At 37.7% G+C, this 20,465-nt stretch overlaps 1 protein-coding gene across 2 annotated transcripts; it reads right to left on the reverse strand.

The window, feature by feature from the left end:
* Positions 1 to 1,158: 1,158 nt before the first annotated feature.
* LOC107643767 (F-box/RNI-like superfamily protein) lies at positions 1,159 to 4,337 on the reverse strand. Of its 2 annotated transcripts, none has more exons than XM_088488856.1 (4): positions 3,926 to 4,337; positions 2,908 to 3,805; positions 2,665 to 2,823; positions 1,159 to 1,645 (listed from the first exon to the last, which is right to left on the reverse strand). In XM_088488856.1, exons 2-4 carry the CDS (start codon positions 3,718 to 3,720, stop codon positions 1,352 to 1,354), a joined length of 1,266 nt encoding a protein of 421 aa, XP_088344982.1. In that variant the 5' UTR covers positions 3,721 to 3,805; positions 3,926 to 4,337; the 3' UTR covers positions 1,159 to 1,351. The 2 variants fall into 2 exon arrangements, with proteins under 2 accessions (XP_088344982.1, XP_016202985.1); XM_016347499.3 differs by having other exon boundaries at positions 2,908 to 3,728; positions 4,174 to 4,310.
* Positions 4,338 to 20,465: the final 16,128 nt, after the last annotated feature.

The following is a 20,465-nucleotide window of genomic DNA, read 5'->3' on the forward strand; positions in this document are numbered from 1 at the left end:
CCACCTCCCATAAATACTCATTGCCATCCTAAGTTACCCCCTGCGGTGTGTGGAGTTATGCCCTTGTTTTGGTGATAACCAAACTAGCGAAGAGAGCTCTTGGCTTGGTTCCAAGTCTGGCCGACTATTGGGTCATGGGACCAGGGTGTAGGTAGTCCAACCCACTTAAACCTAGTCAAGGATGATGAGGCTTTTGGTGAATGGTCCAAGTCGTACGATGGCAGCCCAATCCACCCAATAGATACTGGTTGGATGAATTAGGTTGGGCTGCCTTATATCCAGGTATGAACAATGCTCATTTTCTTCCTCCCACCCACTCCCGCTCTTTTAAATTGAACACTGCCTTATTGAATTTCAAGGGATTTTCTTTTCAACCATGTTTTCTTTATGAACCATTTGTAGTCATGCTAGTCCTCTAATTTTAATTTTTTTTTAAATCTATTTCAACTTTCAAATTGCATATTAACAAGGGTATGTGGGGTCCAATAATAACAAGTATAAATAACAGATTTTTTTTAATATATATGATAGTATCAATAAAAGAGTTACTAAATAATTAAAAGATATAGTTAAATAATCATCTGTGTATAGCAGCTGCTGTTGGGCTGGGGCTTTGTCCTCTAAAGTGTGAAATGACTCTCATGAGAGAACAAAAAGACAAACTAAAGCAGGCAACAAAACAAGTGTGAGGAGTTAGCTCACATGTCCGATTAAGTGTTAGGAGTTCGAATATCATTTTGTGCATACAACATTCTATTGATCAATGACAAACTCTTAAATTGAGCTCTGATATGCAACAAATTAGTTTTTAATTTGCTGGATTAGGAATAACATGAAAAACCAAAAAAAGAAGGCATTACAACAGATGGTTAAGAATCCTGTTCCATTTAAAAGCATACTATATAATCTGCTCTAATCAACCATTTTAGAAATAATAGCATGTAACTGAACTTATATAATTGAAAGACTATCTACTGCTGACTATAAGGTTTAAGAGTTAAGACTGAGCATAACAGCTGCATTTTCAGCATTCTAAATGAGTCAAAACATACAATTTGGAATATTATATTCCTTATGGCAACAAGAGACAGGACATAGATTCAAGGCATAGAATCACCGTAACAATGGCAAGAACAGCAACCATGGATGATGGGAAATTGGTGAAAATTGACAAATTCATCTATCCTGCATATATATGTATCCGTTTTTCCATCCATAGATACAAATTTCTACTTTTGCTTGATAATTTACAAGTAGTCTTATTTCAGAATGTTGTTATACACACTATAACCACAGAAGGTGACATTGACATATATAATAATGCATTTCATTACCTAGTCCACAAGATTGATTACTCACGGACAAAAACAATTTCTGCTTTGGCAGAAGCACGTCGGAACTTCACCAATTCGGTTAACATTTTTAATTGACTTTCCACAACATATATACAAGGAATGATACTCATTGTCTCGAGCACAGGAGATGAGGCAAGCAAGAATTTGATAAGCTCCATCTCATGTGGCACACCACACATATCTGTCAACTGCACGACTCTAAGATGGCTTAGTCTACATTTTGAAGAGCACTCTTTCTCCCAAAAATCCAAGTCTGGTGCATCTGTGGCACTTGGTATGTTTGATGAACCCTGCAAAAGGAAATTGGTATAAAATATGCCCTACAAAAATTTAAATTTTTAAGACTAAGTTGCATTTGAATAAGGTATTTCTCATTTTAGAGAATTATAATAAGAGTAAAGAACTATTTTAGTCCTTAAAGTTTGGATTATGTCCTAATTTCATTCGTAGCATTTGAAACATTCTCAAACATTTTATTTCATCCTATTTAGTCCATTTTCAAAATTAAAAGTTTTCAAAAAATATCATTTTTCCTCCATTATAATCTTCTTCTAATCTTATTATTCTGTCACTATCACCCTCAAATCACTACAACTACCACCATGATCATTATATTTACAATTTTGTTCACTACCTAAAAGAAATAATAACAGAGGAAAGGATATTTTTTTTTTTAAGAAAAAATTAAACTTTGACCAAAAGACTAAAACTAGAACAAAATAAAATATTTAAGATAAAAATAGGACGCTTCAATCATTCGGAACGAAATTAGAACTTAACCCAAATGTTAGGGACTAAAACAGTTCTTTACCCTTATAATAATTAAAATGCTTCAATTAGATTCTCCTCAATTACAAAATTCTTTATTTGGATGAAGTAAATATATTATTCACATTTATAAAATTTTTTGGATGGATGAGGTCATTACATTACCTCCTTTCGCAAAACATGTTAGATTCTCTCTAAAATTACTTTCCCGGTTTCCCCTATCCAATAACTCCATCCAAACATTCTCTAAAGTAGCAAATTGGTCAAATGTATTTTCAGAGACTAAATGGATGTTGCACTAAATTGATGTTATAAATCTTTTAGTACTTAAATTGATGTCTTATGTATTTTTGCAGGACTAAATTGATATCAGAAAACATTCAAAGACTAAACTGATGTTACATGAATCTAAGGAACTAAATTGCCAATTTAGTCAATACGTAATTGAGACATGATCTACAAAACTTGATGACAGAAACCACTCATCATTACTGAAAATTGAGGGGAAAATAATCTGCGTGTGCAACGAATAAGGACTTACTGAAATTTGAAGTTCCTTTAGATTGGGAGAGCTGGTAATCAAGCGAAGAACAACGAGTATCTCTTTCATATCTTCAAAACTTACTTGATTTAACTCGATGGTCTCCAAATTCTTGTATATTATTGGAAGACATCCTAGATCATTACCTATGCTCAAATACTTGAAAAACAAGCAGAAAGGAATCAGAAAAAGAATTTTGCATACATGCTAAGAAAACAGGTTCAGAGCAAAAGAAAGGGTTACCTTTGTGAAGTAGATATGGCCAACAAGCCTTTCAAGGTTAGGCACGCCACCAAGAAACTTAAGAAAATTGCAACTTGCGCTCTGCTCAAAGTGCTCAGCGATGTCATCAGTCATATACATAGCAACGGAGATTTCAACGAGAAGTGGAGTATCTTCAAGACATATGTCCCTGAATTCACCTTCAAGATACAAGTACTTGAGGTTGGGAGCGCGGATACTAAGAGCTAAGCTATCAAAGTACGACAATGATAAGCTCTCTAAGAGAGGGCAATTGGAAATGAGGCCTTCGATTGCATCGGGCGATATCAGAACTTGATGAAGGTTTAGGCTCCTCAAACACAAGAATCCCTTAAAACTAAGAGGCGGATCCAACTCGCATCGAAAAAGCTCGAGGCGAGACAATTTCTTACAATTGAAAAGGCAGGATGGTATCCTGAAGAATTCGCCTTCTCCTAATTCAAGAACCAACTCCTTAATATCATTCCTTGAGAGGAAAAGAATCCACTGGTCTATTTCGGGGCAGCTCTGAAAGTACGAAATCGTGATTTGGAACTTATGAATTGGTCCTTGGTGAAGAAACAACAATCTGGTGATGAACTTGACAACACTTTTCTCAACAACATCTCGGTCACTGCAACTATCGACGCATTTTTCGTCGAAGACAAGTTGAGTAATGGAAGCCCATTTGTACCTCCATTTGCTCGATAAGATGCTAGTTTTCACAGCATCCCTTATTGGAAGCCGCACCAGGATGCTCTCCACGATGCTCTGAGGAAGATCACTGATCAAATCAGAACCCAAAGCATCGCCCATTTTTTATGCTTCAGCCAAATACACAACAAAAGGGGCAAACAAATCAAAACAGAATTCCAAAATAAACTCAACTAGTTAATAATTTCTACTACTAAAAATCAAATAACTCCTTTGCTTATTCACAGCATCCCTTCTTTTTTTACTTTGCTGGAAGTGAGAAGATGTGTTAAAATTTAAAGGGTAACAAATTCAATGAGACATGAACAACGAGAGATCCGATAGAACCAAAAATAGACCCACTAGTTTGCACAATCTGCACTTTTTGAAGGCTTACTGAGCTAATTCGATTGCAATTTGAAATGAAAATCCAGATAGGAAGCGAATTGTAGTTCAATTAAACCCAATTCAGAAAAACAATTGAGCAGATCTCCAAATTAAAAAAGGAAAGAAGAGAATTGGATTCCATTTCAATTGGGGTTGTGGGGGAAATGTAAAGGGGGCGAAGAACTGCACCAAAGAATGAAACTTTAATGCAACGTATTGCGATGGCCATTAGTTTAGTGTGTCAGCAATGAAGCGCTTTCTCTTTTCTCATCCGCCGTCGGTGTGGGATGGGAAAGGTTCAGAGGGACAGTCGGACAGATTCGAAGTCGCAGCGTAAAAAGTAAAAAAAAAAACACATATGTGTGCCATTTTCAAAGCTTTAAAAATTGAACCGATTATGGAATTGCTTTAATTATTAATTTATTAGTTCAACTAGTTTGGTTGTAATTCAATTAAAAAATTGTTTTGTAATAAAATAATAAATAAAATAACTAACAACAAGGTTCCTAAATTAACCACCAAGAATTATTCACACTGTTGTAAAAACCGGACCGGACCGGCCGGTTCAACCGAAAAACCGGTAAACCGGACCCTATACCGGTCCGGTCCGATAATTAGACCGTATAAGAAAGAGAATCGATACGAACCAGTCAGACCCGCTATAAACCGTTGAAAACCGGTCAAAACTCGGTCAAGACCGGTCCGACCGAACCGATTGAAAATACAAATTTATTCAAAATGTTGGTGGAGGGAGGGTTCGAACCCCTAACCTCAGTGAACTATGAGACACTCACAACCGCTAGGCTACTATGCTTCTTATACATTTATACGCAAATTATAATATATATATAAGTATCTGTTATCAACTAATCTACTTTTATTTTATTTTTTTTAATTTTAGTTATAAACTTGATCTTTTTAATTATATTTTTATTTAACAATAATTATAAACTCACTTATTCTTTTTTTTCATAATTATATAATATATATTAATATTATTTTTTTAATAAATACTTGTAATATATAATAATATAATAGATATAAACTAATTAATAAATTATTGAAATTTAAAAATAATAGTTATTTTAATACAAAAACAAAATAAAAATATTTATAATAGAATAAAAATAACAAAATACTTATTATTTCTGTTTCATATTATTTTAAAATAATTTAATATTCTTAAAATATTAGTGAAAATATGTATTTTAAATTTTTAGTTATTTTTTATTTATATAGGACCGGGTTAAACGGTTCAACCAGTGACTCACCGGTTGAACCAATAATCTAGTGACCCAGTAATCTGATCGGTTCGATCACCAGTTCGGTTCTGACAACTATGATTATTCAAAATTTGTTACAATAAAGAATAAAACTATTTCGAACGATATCTAAAACGATGATTTGGATTTAAACGTGAGGTCGAGATTCTTTGTGGGACAGTGTCGGACTTGTTCTTGTGCTGAGGTGCTACCGTCCAAATTATCGGTGAGGAGGTTAGAGGTGGTACTTGTAAGAGACTCTGATGCTTAAAATTAGCAAAAGTTTTACGCAGGTCTTTAGTAGATTAGAACGTGAGTATACCTGAGGGGTGTCAGTGTATTTATAATAGAGTGATTAACCATCTTTGTTGGAGTAGTTCCACCTTTATTGATAAATAACCGTTCCCTTCATCTCGGAAGTTTGTTAGGATCTATCTTTCAGGAAAGATAGTGATAGTTGAAGAGATTTGCAGAAACAGTTACTTGTTTGGGCAAGTAAAGCTGGCCCCTTTGCAGTGTCTGACTAATGCATTCGCATCTTTGGTGTTTTTTCTTCTATTATTTCAGTTGATTTATTAAGAACTCCTGTTGAATAAGAAATGATTTTAGGTTAGAATGAACGTTACTTTGATTAGTTGAATTTCATTGATTACAGGAACTTTAGAAGGAAAATAGAAAGAAATAGAGAAGAAAAGAGAATAGAAGGTAACAAGCAAAATATTCTCTGTGACAAGCAGAATGCTCTCTAACATGAATAGAAGGCTCTCTGGAAGCATAGAGAGGGACCTGCAACGTGAAAAGGACCACGTACCACGTTGGACCAATCTATCAATCATGCGCACGCTTGCAAGCTTGCGTACGCATGACTTGTTTAGTTGATATCGAATCAACTAGGGGAGAAAGTCTCCAAGAGTCTTGTTGAGTTGGTTGTGTGGGGTGTGGTTGTTGTTGATGAGAATTGTTCTGAGGGTTAAGAAGGTGGTTGTTTTGGTTTTGATGATTGGTGCACGAAATCACAATCACACTTTTGTAATTTCGCACAACTAACCAGCAAGTGCACTGAGTCGTCCAAGTAATACCTTACGTGAGTAAAGGTCGATCCCACGGAGATTGTCGGCTTGAAGCAAGCTATGGTTATCTTGTAACTCTTAGTCAGGATATCAATAATAATTCTCAGTATTAATTGGAATGAGTAAAAGAACATGGATTAAATAATACTTGTTATGAAGTAATAGAGAACAGGTTGAGGTTTTGGAGATGCTCTGTCTTCTGAATCTCTGCTTTCCTACTGTCTTCTTCTTCACACACGCAAGGCTCCTTCCATGGCAAGCTGTATGTTGGTGGATCATCGTTGTCAATGGCTACCATCCGTCCTCTCAGTGAAAATGGTCCAGCTACGGGTTTCGTAGGACTAATCATCTATCGGTTCTCACTAGTGTTGGAATAAGATCCATTGATCCTTTTGCACACTGTCACTATGCCCAACATTTGTGAGTTTGAAGCTCGTCACAGTCATCCCTTCCCGGATCCTACTCGGAATACCACAGACAAGGTTTAGACTTTCCAGATCTCAAGAATGCTGCCAATTGATTCTAGCTTATACCACGAAGACTCTGATCTCACAGAATTGAATGCTCTGTTGTCAGGAGAGGCAATCAAACTCGTGAACCAGGAACCAAAGAGATACACACTCAATCTAAAGTAGAACGGAAGTGGTTGTCAGGCATGCGTTCATAGGTTGAGAATGGTGATGAGGGTCACGGATCATCACATTCATCATGTTGAAGTGTGAGTGAATATCTTAGAATAGAAACAAGCGTGATTAAATGGAAAACAGTAGTAATTGCATTAATCCATCGAGACACAGCAGAGCTCCTCACCCCCAACCATGGAGTTTACAGACTCATGCCGTAGAAGATACAAAATTCAGATGTAAAAATGTCATGAGGTACAAAATGAATCTCTAAAAGTAGTTTTTATACTCGACTAATAACCTAGGTTTACAGAAAATGAGTAAGCTAAGATAGATAGTGCAGAAATCTACTTCTGGGACCCACTTGGTGTGTGTTTGGGCTGAGCACTGAAGCTTTCAGATGCATAGGCTATTCCTGGCGTTTAACTCCAGCTTTTGTGCCAGTTTAGGCGTTTAACTCCAACTTTTATGCCAGTTCTGGTGTTTAACGCCAGAAAAGGGTAAGGAGCTAGCGTTTAAACGCCAGTTTGCGCTACCAAATCTCGGGCCAAGTATGGACTATTATATATTGCTGGAAAGCCCAGGATGTCTACTTTTCAACGCTATTTAGAACGCACCAATTGGGCTTCTGTAGCTCCATAAAATTGATTTCGAGTGCAGGAGGGTCAGAATCCAACAGCATCTGCAGTCCTTTTTCAGCCTCTGAATCAGATTTTTGCTCAGGTCCCTTAATTTCAGCCTAAATTTACCTGAAATTACAGAAAAATACACAAACTCATAGTAAAGTCCAGAAATGAGATTTTTGAATAAAAACTAATAAAAATATAATAAAAAGTGACTAAAACATACTAAAAACTATGTAAAAACAATGTTAAAAAGGGTATAAATTATCCGCTCATCGCAACACCAAACTTAAATTGTTGCTTGTCCCCAAGCAACTAAAAATAAAATAGGATAAAAAGAAGAGAATATACAATGAATTTCAAATATCAATGAAGCTCAGTTCCAATTAGATGAGCGAGACTTGTAGCCTTTTTGCTTCTGAACAGTTTTAGCATCTCACTTTTTCCTTTGAAGTTCAGAATGATTGGTATCTATAGGAACTCAGAATTCAGATAGTGTTATTGATTCTCCTAGTTCAGTGTGTTGATTCTTGAACACGGTTACTTTATGAGTCTTGGCCGTGACCCTAAGCATTTTGTTTTCCAGTATTACCACCGGATACATAAATAACACAGACACATAACTGGGTGAACCTTTTCAGATTGTGACTCAGCTTTGCTAGAGTCCCCAATTAGAGGTGCCCAGAGCCCTTAATCACACTCTTTTTGCTTTGGACCACGACTTTAACCACTCAGTCTCAAGCTCTTCACTTGGACCTTCATGCCACAAGCACATGGTTAGGGACAGCTTGATTTAGCCGCTTAGGCCAGGATTTTATTCCTATGGGCCCTCCTATCCATTAATGCTCAAAGCCTTGGATCCTTTTTTTACCCTTGCCTTTTGGTTTAAAGGGTTATTGGCTTTTTCTGCTTGCTTTTTCTTTTTCTTTTATTTTTTCACCAAAATTTTTTTTCGCAAGCTTTATATTCACTGCTTTTTCTTGCTTCAAGAATCAATTTTATGATTTTTTAGATTATCAATAACATTTCTCCTTTTTCATTATTCTTTCAAGAGCCAACCGTTTTAACATTCATAAACAACAATACCAAAAATATGCACTGTTCAATCATTCATCCAGAAAATAAAAAGTATTGCCACCACATCAAAATAATTAGATTATTTTCAAGATATAATTTGAAATTCATGTACTTCTTATTCTTTTGCAAATAAAAACATTTTTCTTTTAAGAAAAGTGAGGGATTTATGGGATTATTCATAGCTTTAAGACATATACTCTAAATTTTATTGATTATGGAATAGAAATAAGACATGAAATAAGCATAAAAGCAGACAGATAATAATAAAAGAAAGGAAATTAAAGACATAAAAATAAATGATTCTAATACTAATGCTCATGTGACTCTTAAAATGGATCTCTAATAACGAAAGTTATCACAGAGTTAGGACTCAACAACCTGCATTGGGAAAGGCAAGTGCTCCTTCAATTTGTAGGAGTGTCTGATCCCTCAAGGGAGAGCCTCTGGTGTTTTAGCTCCTGTAGCTCACGCCTTTCCTTTTCTTGCTCCTTAAGCAGTTTGCAGAGCATGCTATTTTGATTTTGCTATTCTTCCTTAAGTTGATCCATAGCTTCTTGCAGCTTGGTGACAGATGCTTCTAGGCGGGTCCAGTAGTCAATTTGAGGAATTTCTGGAAGGAACTCCTGCGCCCTCCTTTTGATGGAGTTATCTTGCACTTGTTGTCCTTCCATTGACTTCTTGGTGATTGGGTGCTCGACTGGGATGAACTCATCCATTCCCATCTTCACCCCAGCATCTTTACATAGCAGAGAGATTAAGCTTGGGTAAGCCAATTTGGCTTCAGTGGAGTTCTTATTTGCAATTGTGTAGACCTCACAAGAAATCAGATGATGAATCTCCACTTCGTTTCCCAGCATAATGTAATGAATCATTACTGCTCTTTTGACAGTGACCTCAGAGCGGTTGCTAGTGGGCAATATAGAATGCCCAATGAAGTCCAACCAGTCCTAGCAACTGGTTTGTGATATCCTCTCTTGAGTTAGTTTGGGACACCTTTTGAGTTAGTTATCCACTTAGTTCCAGGGAGGCATATGTCCTCTAGAACTTGGTCCAAACGCTTATCTACTCTCACCATTCTCCTATTAAAAGATTCTGGATCATCTTGCAGTTGAGGCAGCTTGAAGACCTCTCTTATTTTGTCAAGGTGGAAGTAAATAATCTTCCCTCTGACCATAGTTCGAAAGGTATGGAAGGCAGTTCCAGTCATTCTCTGCTTATCTGTCAGCCACAGATTTGATGAGTAGAATTCCTGAACCATGTTTCTTCCCACCTTTGTCTCAGGATTAGCTTGAATTTCCCAGCATCTGTTTCGAATCTGCTCTTGGATCTCCGGATATTCGTCTTCTTTCAGATCGAATTTAACTTCCGAGATCACTGACCTCAGACCCATTATTTTGTGGTAATGGTCTGCATGTTCCTTGGTTAAGAATCTCTCTTGATTCCAAAGTGGCTTTGGAGTATTCTCTTTCTTGCCTCTTGAAGTGGTTTGTTTTCCCTTAGGAGCCATGATCTTAATGAGTCTTAGCTCGGTAATCACGGAAAAACACACCAAACTTAGAGGTTTTCTTGTCCTCAAGCAAAAGAAAGGAAAGGAGAGGAATAGGAGGAGAGTCAAATTCGAGTTGTGGAGGGGGGGATGGCCGAACGTGTATTTAAAAGTGGAGGGGTGGGGTTTTGAAAATTCTGAAAAAGATATGATAGAAAGATATGATTGATAAGAATTGAATCATGATATGAAAAAGATGAGATTTTAAAATTCAAAAGATATGACAAAGATATAAAAAAGTTAAATCTGAAAATTTGTTGATGCATCTAAGAATTAAGAGAAGACATGATGAGTTGGAAAGGATTTGGAGAGGAATTGAAAAGATAAATGAGTTTTTGAAAAAGATTTGAAAAGGATTTGAAAGAAAATTGAAAAAGAATTTAGAAGATTATTGAATTTTTGAAAATTGAGTGTGAGTGATGCAAATTTGTAACATGTTTATGCAGAAAATTATGAATTAAAATATGAAAGTTTGAAAAAATTTGAAGTGGAAGCAAAATCTCCTCCCCCCTGCCTTTTATGGCGTTAAACGCCCATATGTTGGCCATTGTGGGCATTTTTCTAAATGCCCAGGATGCTACAACTCTGGCGTTAAACGCCCAGAATGGTGCCCATTCTGGCGTTTAACGCCCATGAAGGTATCTTTGCTGGCGTTAAACGCCCAGAATGGGCCCAAAATACCCCTTTGAATCCTTCTGTAACTCTGTGAACTCCTGCAATTGATAATTAACCTTGAAGAGAATTTATATCAAACTCCTATAATTATTATTTATATAACAAATAAACCTTGCTAATGGCTGGGTTGCCTCCCAGCAACCGCTTCTTTATTGTCTTTAGCTGGACTTTACTGAGCTTTAATCTAGTCTCAGTTTTGAGCATTCTTGCTCAACATTGCTTTCAAGATAATGTTTTACTCTCTGTCCATTAACAATGAACTTTTTGTCAGAGTCAATATCCTGAAGCTCTACATATCCATATGGTGACACACTTGTAATCACATATGGTCCCCTCCACCGGGATTTTAATTTCCCAGGGAATAATCTGAGCCTAGAGTTAAACAGCAAAACCTTCTGTCCTGGCTCAAAGACTCTGGATGACAGTTTCTTGTCATGCCACCTTTTTGCTTTCTCCTTGTAAATTTTTGCATTTTCGAAAGCATTGAGTCTGAATTCCTCTAGCTCATTTAACTGGAGCAATCTTTTCTCTCCAGCTAACTTGGCATCAAGGTTTAGGAATCTGGTTGCCCAGTAGGCTTTGTGTTCCAGTTCCACTGATAGGTGACAGGCTTTTCCATACACAAGCTGGTATGGAGAGGTCCCTATAGGAGTTTTGAATGCATTTTTGTATGCCCATAGAGCATCATCCAGACTCCTTGCCCAATCTTTTCTACGGGTACTTACAGTCCATTCCAGGATTCGTTTTAGTTCTCTATTTGAGACTTCAGCCTGCCCATTTGTCTGTGGATGATATAGAGTTACCACTTTGTGGTTAATTTCTTATCGGATCAGAGCAGAGTCAAGCTGTTTATTGCAGAAATGAGTCCCTCCATCACTGATTAGTATTCTAGGGACACCAAATCTACTGAAGATATGCTTCTGGAGGAACTTCAGCACTGTCTTAGTATCATTAGTGGGTGTGGCAATTGCCTCTACCCATTTATATACATAGTTGATAAACCATTATTTTACGGTTTATATTGTGTTTAATTGTGTGGTTTTATCAAATCTTTACCCATTTATTCATTAAATTAGCTTGTATTTACAATTCCTTCCCAAAATTACTCCATGGTTGAAAACTTACTTCCTAGAGACTTTAAATTATGTATTTTAATTCTCCTTTATTCCATTCGATACTGTGATTTGTGTGTTAAGTGTTTCAGGCTTTATAGGGCATGAATGACTTGGAGATTGGAAAAGAAGCTTGCAAAAATGGAAGGAACACAAGAAATTGAGGAGATGACCAGCGAGAAGTGATGCGGACGCATGGCTTACGCGACCGCGCGAAATAGAGGAAATTGTAGTGACGCGCTCGCATGCCTGACACGAACGCATGGATTGGAAACTGCACAAGTGATGCGACTGCGTAGACGACGTGCACGCGTGGCAAGGCAAAATGCTGGATGACGCAAACTTCTGGATGACGCGATCGCGTGACGTGCGCGATCTGTAGAATCTGCAGAATTCGCTGGGGGCGATTTTGGGCCCTGTTTTGACCCAGTTTTCGGCCCAGAAAAGCATATTAGAGCCAGGAAACATGCAGAGACCAAAGGAGAACATTCATTCTGCATAATTTTAGTTTTAGATCTGATTTTACTCCTCCTCTAGGTTTTCTCTCTACGCATTCATAGTTCTTAGGATTTTGATTTTATTGCTTTTTGGATTGGGATATTGAGAAGAGTTATTACCTCCGTCAAGACTTTGTCATTCTAGTTTGTTTCCTTACTTGTCTCTTACTCTTCCATGTCCTTAATTTATTCAGAGTTACTATTGGATTATTTTTAGAATTTATTAATACAAGAATTATTTTTATTTTTAATTGGTCTCTTTGATTATTATTATTTATCATGTCTCTCTTTATTTCTCTTTCTTATTTTGTGAAATTTATATTCATAATGAGCGAGTAGTTCCATAACTTGATTGGGAGATGATTGAAGGGAGAACCTTGAGTTGGAACGCTCAAGAGAAAAATTGTAATTAGGTTTATTGTTGGATCGCCCTCTAGTCACTGACACTAGTCCTTCCCAAGGGAAAGGATTAAGACTTGTGAATAGAAATTGCCTTCCAACTCGCTTGACTTTCCTCTACCTAGTAAAGGATAACTAAGCAGAACAACCTTCAATTATCACTTTTATCTTGGGAGAACTCCATCAAGGATAAGGCTTCCAACTAATCTACTCATGGTCAAGGTTTTTATTTAAATTACATAAATTCTCTGATTTAATTTCCTGTTTACCAACTCAAACCATTTTAGAAAATATCTGATTAATAAAATAGCACACCTTTCTGCAACTCGTTGGGAGACGACCTGGGATTCATACTCCCAGTATTTTAATTCAAATTTTGTGACAACTCCTTCTAAATTGATAAGCGGATTTTTGGTTGGTTAAGAACTATACTTGCAATGCATCTCTTATAATAATTTCTTAACTCGCCAATTTCTGCCACGTCAATTTTTGGCGCCGTTGCCGGGGAGTTGCAATAGAGTTCTATTTCTAAAATTCTAAAAATTGAAAATTAAAAGAGAGCCCCCCTCTTCTTTCTTTCTCTTTTTTTGTGAAATCAAATTTCTCTCCCTTTTATACACTTTCCAATTGTGGCATCAAGTACTTGGAGTGGGCTTTTTGGCCTGTGAAGAAGAGGATCAAAATGGCACTTGATTCCTACTTCCAGGGGAACATTGCGTTCTCAAAGTGAGCGCAACGTTCATTCATCCACGCGTACGCGTTTCTGATGCGTGCGCGTCCTTTTGCTTTTTTGCTCATTGATGCGTACGTGTCACGTACGCGTGCACGTCACTATCAGTCTTCAGCTCTCAGCATGCTCGCGCGCCCCTTTACGCATACGCGTCTTCAATGGCGTTCACTTAGTGAGCACTACGTTGGCTTAGTGAGCGCTGCTCACGCGTGTGCGTTCTCTGCACGTGCGCGTGAGTAGCGAAATACCCGTTCCATGATTTAGCGCCACTCACGCGTTCGTGTGGTTCATCCCAGGTGCTCCATCGACGCGTACGCGTCATGCATGCGTGCGCGTCGATTGCAGAACTTTGCCCCCTAATTTCAATCTGCCCAAAAATGTTGGCTTAGTGAACGTAGCGCTCTCTTTTGAAAACGAGCGCCAACCGCTTCCATGTATACGCGTGGTTCTTCGAAAATTGCCCCTGACGCGTAAGCGTCCTGTACACGTGCGTGTTGCAAGTGAGCGTGGAATTCTTTATTTGAACGCAACGTTATACTGCAGTGCTTCTCCTTTTCTTCATTTTCTCACCTAAAATCAACCAAACAAGCAATCAAAGTCTCACTAAAATCACAAGAATTTGCATCAATCATAATAATCACTTAATTCTTGCATAAATCTCATTGTTTTGTATAAAATAAATAATGTTTGATTGAATCAAAATAATCATGAAATTCCACTCCAACTACTTACTTATTGTGCAAGAAAGTGCATAAAACCTAATGAAACAAATGAAAAATACTTGTGAAACTAGCATAAGATGACTTGTCATCACAACACCAAACTTAAATCTTGCTTGTCCCCAAGCAAGCACTAAAACATGAGACGAAATGAAAGAAATCAGAAAAGTATATATGTCCTTATTTAGAAGGTAATTGAATTTGATTCATGGGGTTTTATGCAGATGTAATTGAAGCTCTACTTTTATTAGATTTCAGAATTGAAATGTCCCTTCAGTGATGACTAAAGTTGCTGCTGTGAACTTGATTATTTGATTGATCCTTGTTAACTTGTTCTTTATTTCTTCTATTTCAGAGACTTATTTTTCCATTGTGGCTTAGTGCCAAGTGTTGCAGGCAGCTTTTTGGCTCTATTTTTCTCAACACCTTTTCACTACAGACACTTGGCTAACACTTCTTCTTAGGATCATTTATGCCCAGCACCTCTTTGGGTTACTAAATGTCTTGTAACTAGGTTGCTCTTGATAATGGACTTTCGGTTGATAATCCCGGATTAATCAACCCAAATTACCAAGTTTTAAAATACTCCTTAGAACCTAATTGTCTAAGCAGATCCTAGTACAAAGAGCATCACAGGCATATGTCCTAAGGTTCAAGCTATTGGTGTCTAGCCTTATTGTTTGTTACTTTCATTTTTTTCTTGCCAATTCTTGGCTTTTCTTTCTTCTGACTTCTTCTTTTTCCAAGGCTATTTATTAATTGAAGGCTTTACAACAGCAACTAAGTCTATACTTGAAAGATGTATTCCACCTTACAGCTTTTATTATTGAGCTTACCAACTAATCAAGCAATTACTACCACTGAACTCTATTCTTATTCCTACCACATTGGACACTTACTTTCTATTTTGCTCATCTTCTTTTATTTATGCAGAGGAAACAAGACATATATCCAAGTAAGATGAGTGATGCAGACACTTATGGCTAGATCACTTAATTGAGAATTAAGAAAAATAGAAGTGCAAAACACAAAATCTTAATTATGAAAATAGTATAACTTGAAAGGCATATCATTTTGCAGATATGCATCTTCCTTATTTACTAATATTATGAAAAAACTCCACCACCTCTACTTTTTATGCTCTTTTCCTTTGTTGGACTCTCCTTTCTTCTTTGGCTCCTGCTTCCTCTTCTTGTTTTTTTCTTATGACTCTTCAGCAGGGTGTTTTGGAGGCCAAGAGAAATCTACCTGATTCCAGAGTCCATCTTCCTTCAATCGTTGTTCCATTCTTTCTATGTTTCCATGGGCTATTGCTCTTTGCTTGTTTACTAATTCCTGGCATTGGGCGAATGGTTTGATCTCTCGATTTACCACTGGCATGCCGCAGACCACGTAGTTTAGCTTTGCTTGAGTCTCTGTATCATATTCAATCCTGTCCAAGTGCCGAGCTTCTCCAGCTGTGTGGTATATGCTCTTCTATTGTCGAAGATCCTGGAGGTATTTCTCTTGTTCAGCTTGTTGTTGGAACAATTTGTAAAATTATTCTTGAAAGTGACCAGATTGTTCCCTTTGTTGCTCCAGGATTCTTACTTGGAATTCTCTCTGCTGGTCCATCATCTTCAACTGCCAGTTTTCTTGTTGCTCCATCATCTGTAGCTGCCAGTTCTCTTGTTGCTCCTAAACTCTCATATATTGCTGAGATATTTCTTCAATGGCTCTTTGCATTTGGCTTAAGTCCATTGCATCAGAAGCTTGTTCCTCCGCCGTTGGTGATCTCCTTCTTCTTCCTTGAGTTCTTCTCTCCTCCTGGGTGTCAGTGACACCTTCCATTCTTTGCTTTGTGATTCCTCTGCCTCCCTTTACCCGATCTGTATCTGCATCCTCAAAGAGTACCCCTGATCTATTGCACAGCCTCAAAATGGTACTTGGGTGACCAAGTCTGCTTGATTCGTCGCTATCCTCAGCCATTTCTTGGACGCTGTCTGCTATGATCTATGGGATATTGATTTCTCCTCCTTTGAGTATGCAGTATGTTAGAATTGCTCTCTTTATTGTGACCTCTGATGTATTTCCAGTAGGGAGTATGGATCTTCTTACTATCTCATACCAACCTTTGGCTTCAGGTATGAGATCAATCCTTTTCAAGTAGCTTGGATCCCCATCTAGGTCTCTTTTCCAGTCTCTGCCTTCTAAGCATAAACCATTCAGTAGCTCATCAGGATCATTCTCACCCTTCATTCTTTCATCAAAGCTAGGTTCACCAAAGGGTATCACTCTTATTTGCAAGACCCTCATGATGGATGCTGGGCTGAAATCCACATCAACCCTCCTAACATAGCTCTTGTATGGAGGGCTGGTTTTGCTTGACCGGACAGCATTCGCATAGAACTCCCTTATCATGGTTGCACTTATGTCTGTGAGAGGTTCATATAGGAGTTCCTATCTTCTCTGTTCAATTATCCTTCTTACGATGGGATATTCTCCTTCTTTCAATCTGAAACCAATTTCTAGAATGACTTCTTTTGCTTCCATCAACCTATGATATCGTGACTCATGAAATTGAGATTTAAATCTTTTGTCATGATAGGTTGGTGGTTCAGATTCAACTGGTTGCTTCCCTTTCCTTCTTCTGGAACTTGATGAAGCCATTAATTTAGGGAAGGAGGGTAGGCCGAGTAGAGATTTGAAGAATGGTGAGGGAGAGGGGATTTATGTGACTCTCAAGATGAGTATTTGGCTTATTGGTGAAGCAAGAATAAAAGATTAAGGAGACAAGTGTGGTTTGGGGCTCACAGAACACGGTTACTAGGACTTTTTCTTAAGGAAACCGAAAGCTAAATTTTTTTCAATGCACGGAGTGTGAAAAGTTGGGTTATGAGGCATAGTCCAAGTGATTCTATTTATAGCAACTTTAATGAAGATTGGATGGCCAGGATGTCTTTTGAAAGAGTTAAAATGAATGGTGTGCATGTAAGGAAGGATAAGGACAAGGATCACTTCTTCATTGGGCATGTGGTTTGGTCTCCTAGGTGCTGATTCTTGCAGATTTGTGCTTCCCAACTATGCACATGTGACTTACTTTTTCTCCTTGTGATGACCGTATATGGCATGGTGTTTTCCCTTCCTCAGTTTTCTTCATACCTATCCATTTTAATCAATGCAACAATGAGCAACAAAATTTTTAATTCAGCATGGTGGTGGTCAGCAAGTGAAAAATGTAGAAAAGCCAAAATTAAAAATTGGTTATATGTTCCTTATTTCTGAATAACCAACTATGCCTCTTTGAAATTGACTAAAATATTGGTGGACACCAAACTTGTTTTATGCCAAATGATTTATATGAAATCCAATTAATTTCTGTCATAGTTGGTATATTCATTACAATGAATATTTTATTCTCTATCTTAACAAAATAAATTCATAAAATGATGCAAGATATGGTTTATCTTTTCATGAACTTGAGTCTTTTGAGCAAATATGACTTTTTTGAAATCCATAGCATATGCACAACACCAAACTTAATGTTTGGCTATATACTTCAATCATATGAATGAGTATATATCCTAAGATGGTTGTGTGATCATTATGCTTGGAACGCCATTTTGGAATGCCTTTAGGCACACCAAACTTAGGAATTAGACATATGCTTCAAAACAATCTATGCAGTTATCAAATCTACTCATGAGAACTTAAATTCATGCTAGAAGAGCCATCAATTATTGAAATTAAAACAACAACAAGAATATTAAACCATGGGCTGCCTCCCATGGAGCGCTCTTTTACTGTCACTAGCTTGACATTGGTTCCTTGTTAGGGTGGCTGATGATTATGGTGCCTCAGCTTGTTCCCTCTCACTGTGAGCCTTCTTCCTATGCTTTGATGATCAATCTCTATATGCTCCAATGAGAGTATCTTATTGACAGTGTAAAAATCATCAGTTTGTGGGTCTGTCTCTAACTGTTGGTAGATCAGTTTTACTTTGTCTCCTTTTGAGAACCCTTCAGTTGGGATTCTTTTATTTCTCCACCCTTTTGGACCCTTTTGCTTGCACTTCTTTCCTTTCTTTGGTCACCCTTCTATCTTGGCAGCAGGCTTGATGTTAGGGCCTTTCTTCCTAGTGATCAAATTCTTAACCTCTTTCTGCAGTCCCTTCTCAGCTGTCACATTTTCATTACCCTTTTGTTCTTCTCTATTGTCTGTCTTCTGCATCAAAGATGAGTTGATGAATGCTTCTTTGGACTTTTCCTTCCAATTCAAATCTTCCTCTTCAACTCTCATGCAGCTTTTCTTTTCAGCAGTATGCTGGATCTCCTTAAAGACATTGAGAGTGATCTTCTAATCATATGCTCTCAGAGTCATTTCTCCTTTTTTCACATCAATGATGGCTCGTGCTATGGCTAGAAAAGGTCTCCCCAATATGATGGAGTCGCCTCCCTCTTCATCTAAATCCAAGATCACAAAATTTGCTGGCAATATGAACTTATCCACCTTGACCAAGAGATTCTCAACCACTCAATTAGGGATCACCGTTGATCTGTCAGCAAGTTGCAAGGTCATCCTTGTAGGTTTCACTTCTTCTATGGACAACTTCCTCATCATAAATAAGGGCATCAGATTGATACTTGATCCTAAATCACACAACACTTTATCGATGAATATATTGCCAATGGTGCTGGGCAGAAAGAAGCTTCCAGGGTCTTTGAGTTTGGGTGGGAGCCCTTTTTGAATCAATGCACTGCATTCTTGTGTTAGGATCACAATCTCCTTTTCGTTCCAACTTCTCTTCTTGTTGATAAGCTCTTTGAGGAATTTAGCATAAAAGGGCATCTGTTCTAGAGCTTCAGCAAGGGGAATGTTAATTTCCAGCTTCTTGAAAACCTCTAGAAACTTAGGAAATTGTTGATCCTTGAGCTCTCTTTGTAATCTTTGAGGGTATAGCAGAGGAGGAGTATAAGACTTCACTTCCTTCCTTTGTTCTTGTGAGTTCTCCTCCATAACTTCCTTTCCCTTCTTTGAAGCTTGTGGTTCTTCATCTTTCTACTTGAGCTCTTCCTGGTTCTTCTCTTCAATTGCCACTTCTTCCTTGATGTTGGCCTTATCACCCTCTGCTGGTTTCTTGTTAGCTTCTTTGTTATTCTCCAATGTATTCCCACTCCTAAATTAAATTGCCTTGCATTCTTCCTTGGGATTTGGAATGGTATCACTAGGGAGAGTGTTGGTTGGTCTTTCAGGCTGTTTGGACAGTTGGCCTATTTGTCTTTCCAGGTTTCTCAATGAGGCTTCATGATTCTTGTTAGCTAACTCTTGATGATTCATCATCTTCTCCATCATCATTTTCAGATTGGAGATTCTTTGAGATTCTTAGGGTTGTTGTGGCTGAGTGTGAGATACAGGTGATTGGTGAAAATTATTTTGGTTGATTGATGGGTTGTGGGGTGGGTAGAAGTTAGGATTAGGGTAGTTGTTTTGTGGTTTTCTGTATAGATTTTGGTTAGTGTTTTGATGATTCTGGTGGTTTATGTTGCGGGAGTTATTTTGATTGGAGTTCCTTTGCCATGAATTTTGATTCTGGTTGTTTCCCCACCTTAGATTGGGATGGTTCCTCCAAGAGGAGTTGTAAGTGTCTCTGTGAAATTCATTCTGTCTAGCACTTTGGTTATGCATATAGTTCACTTGTTCTGACTGCTGCTCTTCATAAACTTCCTCATTCTGTCCCCATCCAGCTGATGGTTGATTTGGAGTGCTAACTGCTGCAATTTGAAGACCATCAATCCTCTTAGCCATCATCTCTATTTGCTGCTGGATCTGTTGGTGCATCACCTTATTTTGTGCTAAGATGGTGTCCACACCTTCCAGCTCCAACACTCCTTTCCTTTGGGCTGGTTGGCATTGCCTTTGATGACCATAGAAGTATTGATTGTTGGTCACGGTGTCTATGAGATTTTGGGCTTCCTCAACTATCTTCATGAGTTGTAACGAGCCTTCTGCTGAATAATCAAGGGCCTCTTGAGCTTTCAGTGTCAATCCTTCATAGAAATTTTGGAGTTTATCCCATTCATTGAACACCTCTGGTGGACACTTCCTGATCAGTGCTTTGTATCTTTCTCAGGTATCATACAGTGATTCTTCATCCATTTGAGTGAATGTT

This window comes from Arachis ipaensis, chromosome B5 (assembly GCF_059453495.1).
Source record: "Arachis ipaensis isolate K30076 ecotype BB chromosome B5, ASM5945349v1, whole genome shotgun sequence".
Classification (NCBI taxonomy): Eukaryota; Viridiplantae; Streptophyta; class Magnoliopsida; order Fabales; family Fabaceae; genus Arachis; species Arachis ipaensis.

What these genes read in the sequence shown, in the direction of transcription:
- LOC107643767 (XM_088488856.1), bottom strand. Translation starts at nt 3,720, where the DNA reads ATGGGCGATGCTTTGGGTTCTGATTTGATCAGTGATCTTCCTCAGAGC. An exon ending in GCCATATCTACTTCACAAAG is followed by an intron (nt 2,824 to 2,907) that starts GTAACCCTTTCT and finishes TTGTTTTTCAAG; the next exon opens with TATTTGAGCATAGGTAATGA. An exon ending in TAAAGGAACTTCAAATTTCA is followed by an intron (nt 1,646 to 2,664) that starts GTAAGTCCTTAT and finishes TTCCTTTTGCAG; the next exon opens with GGTTCATCAAACATACCAAG.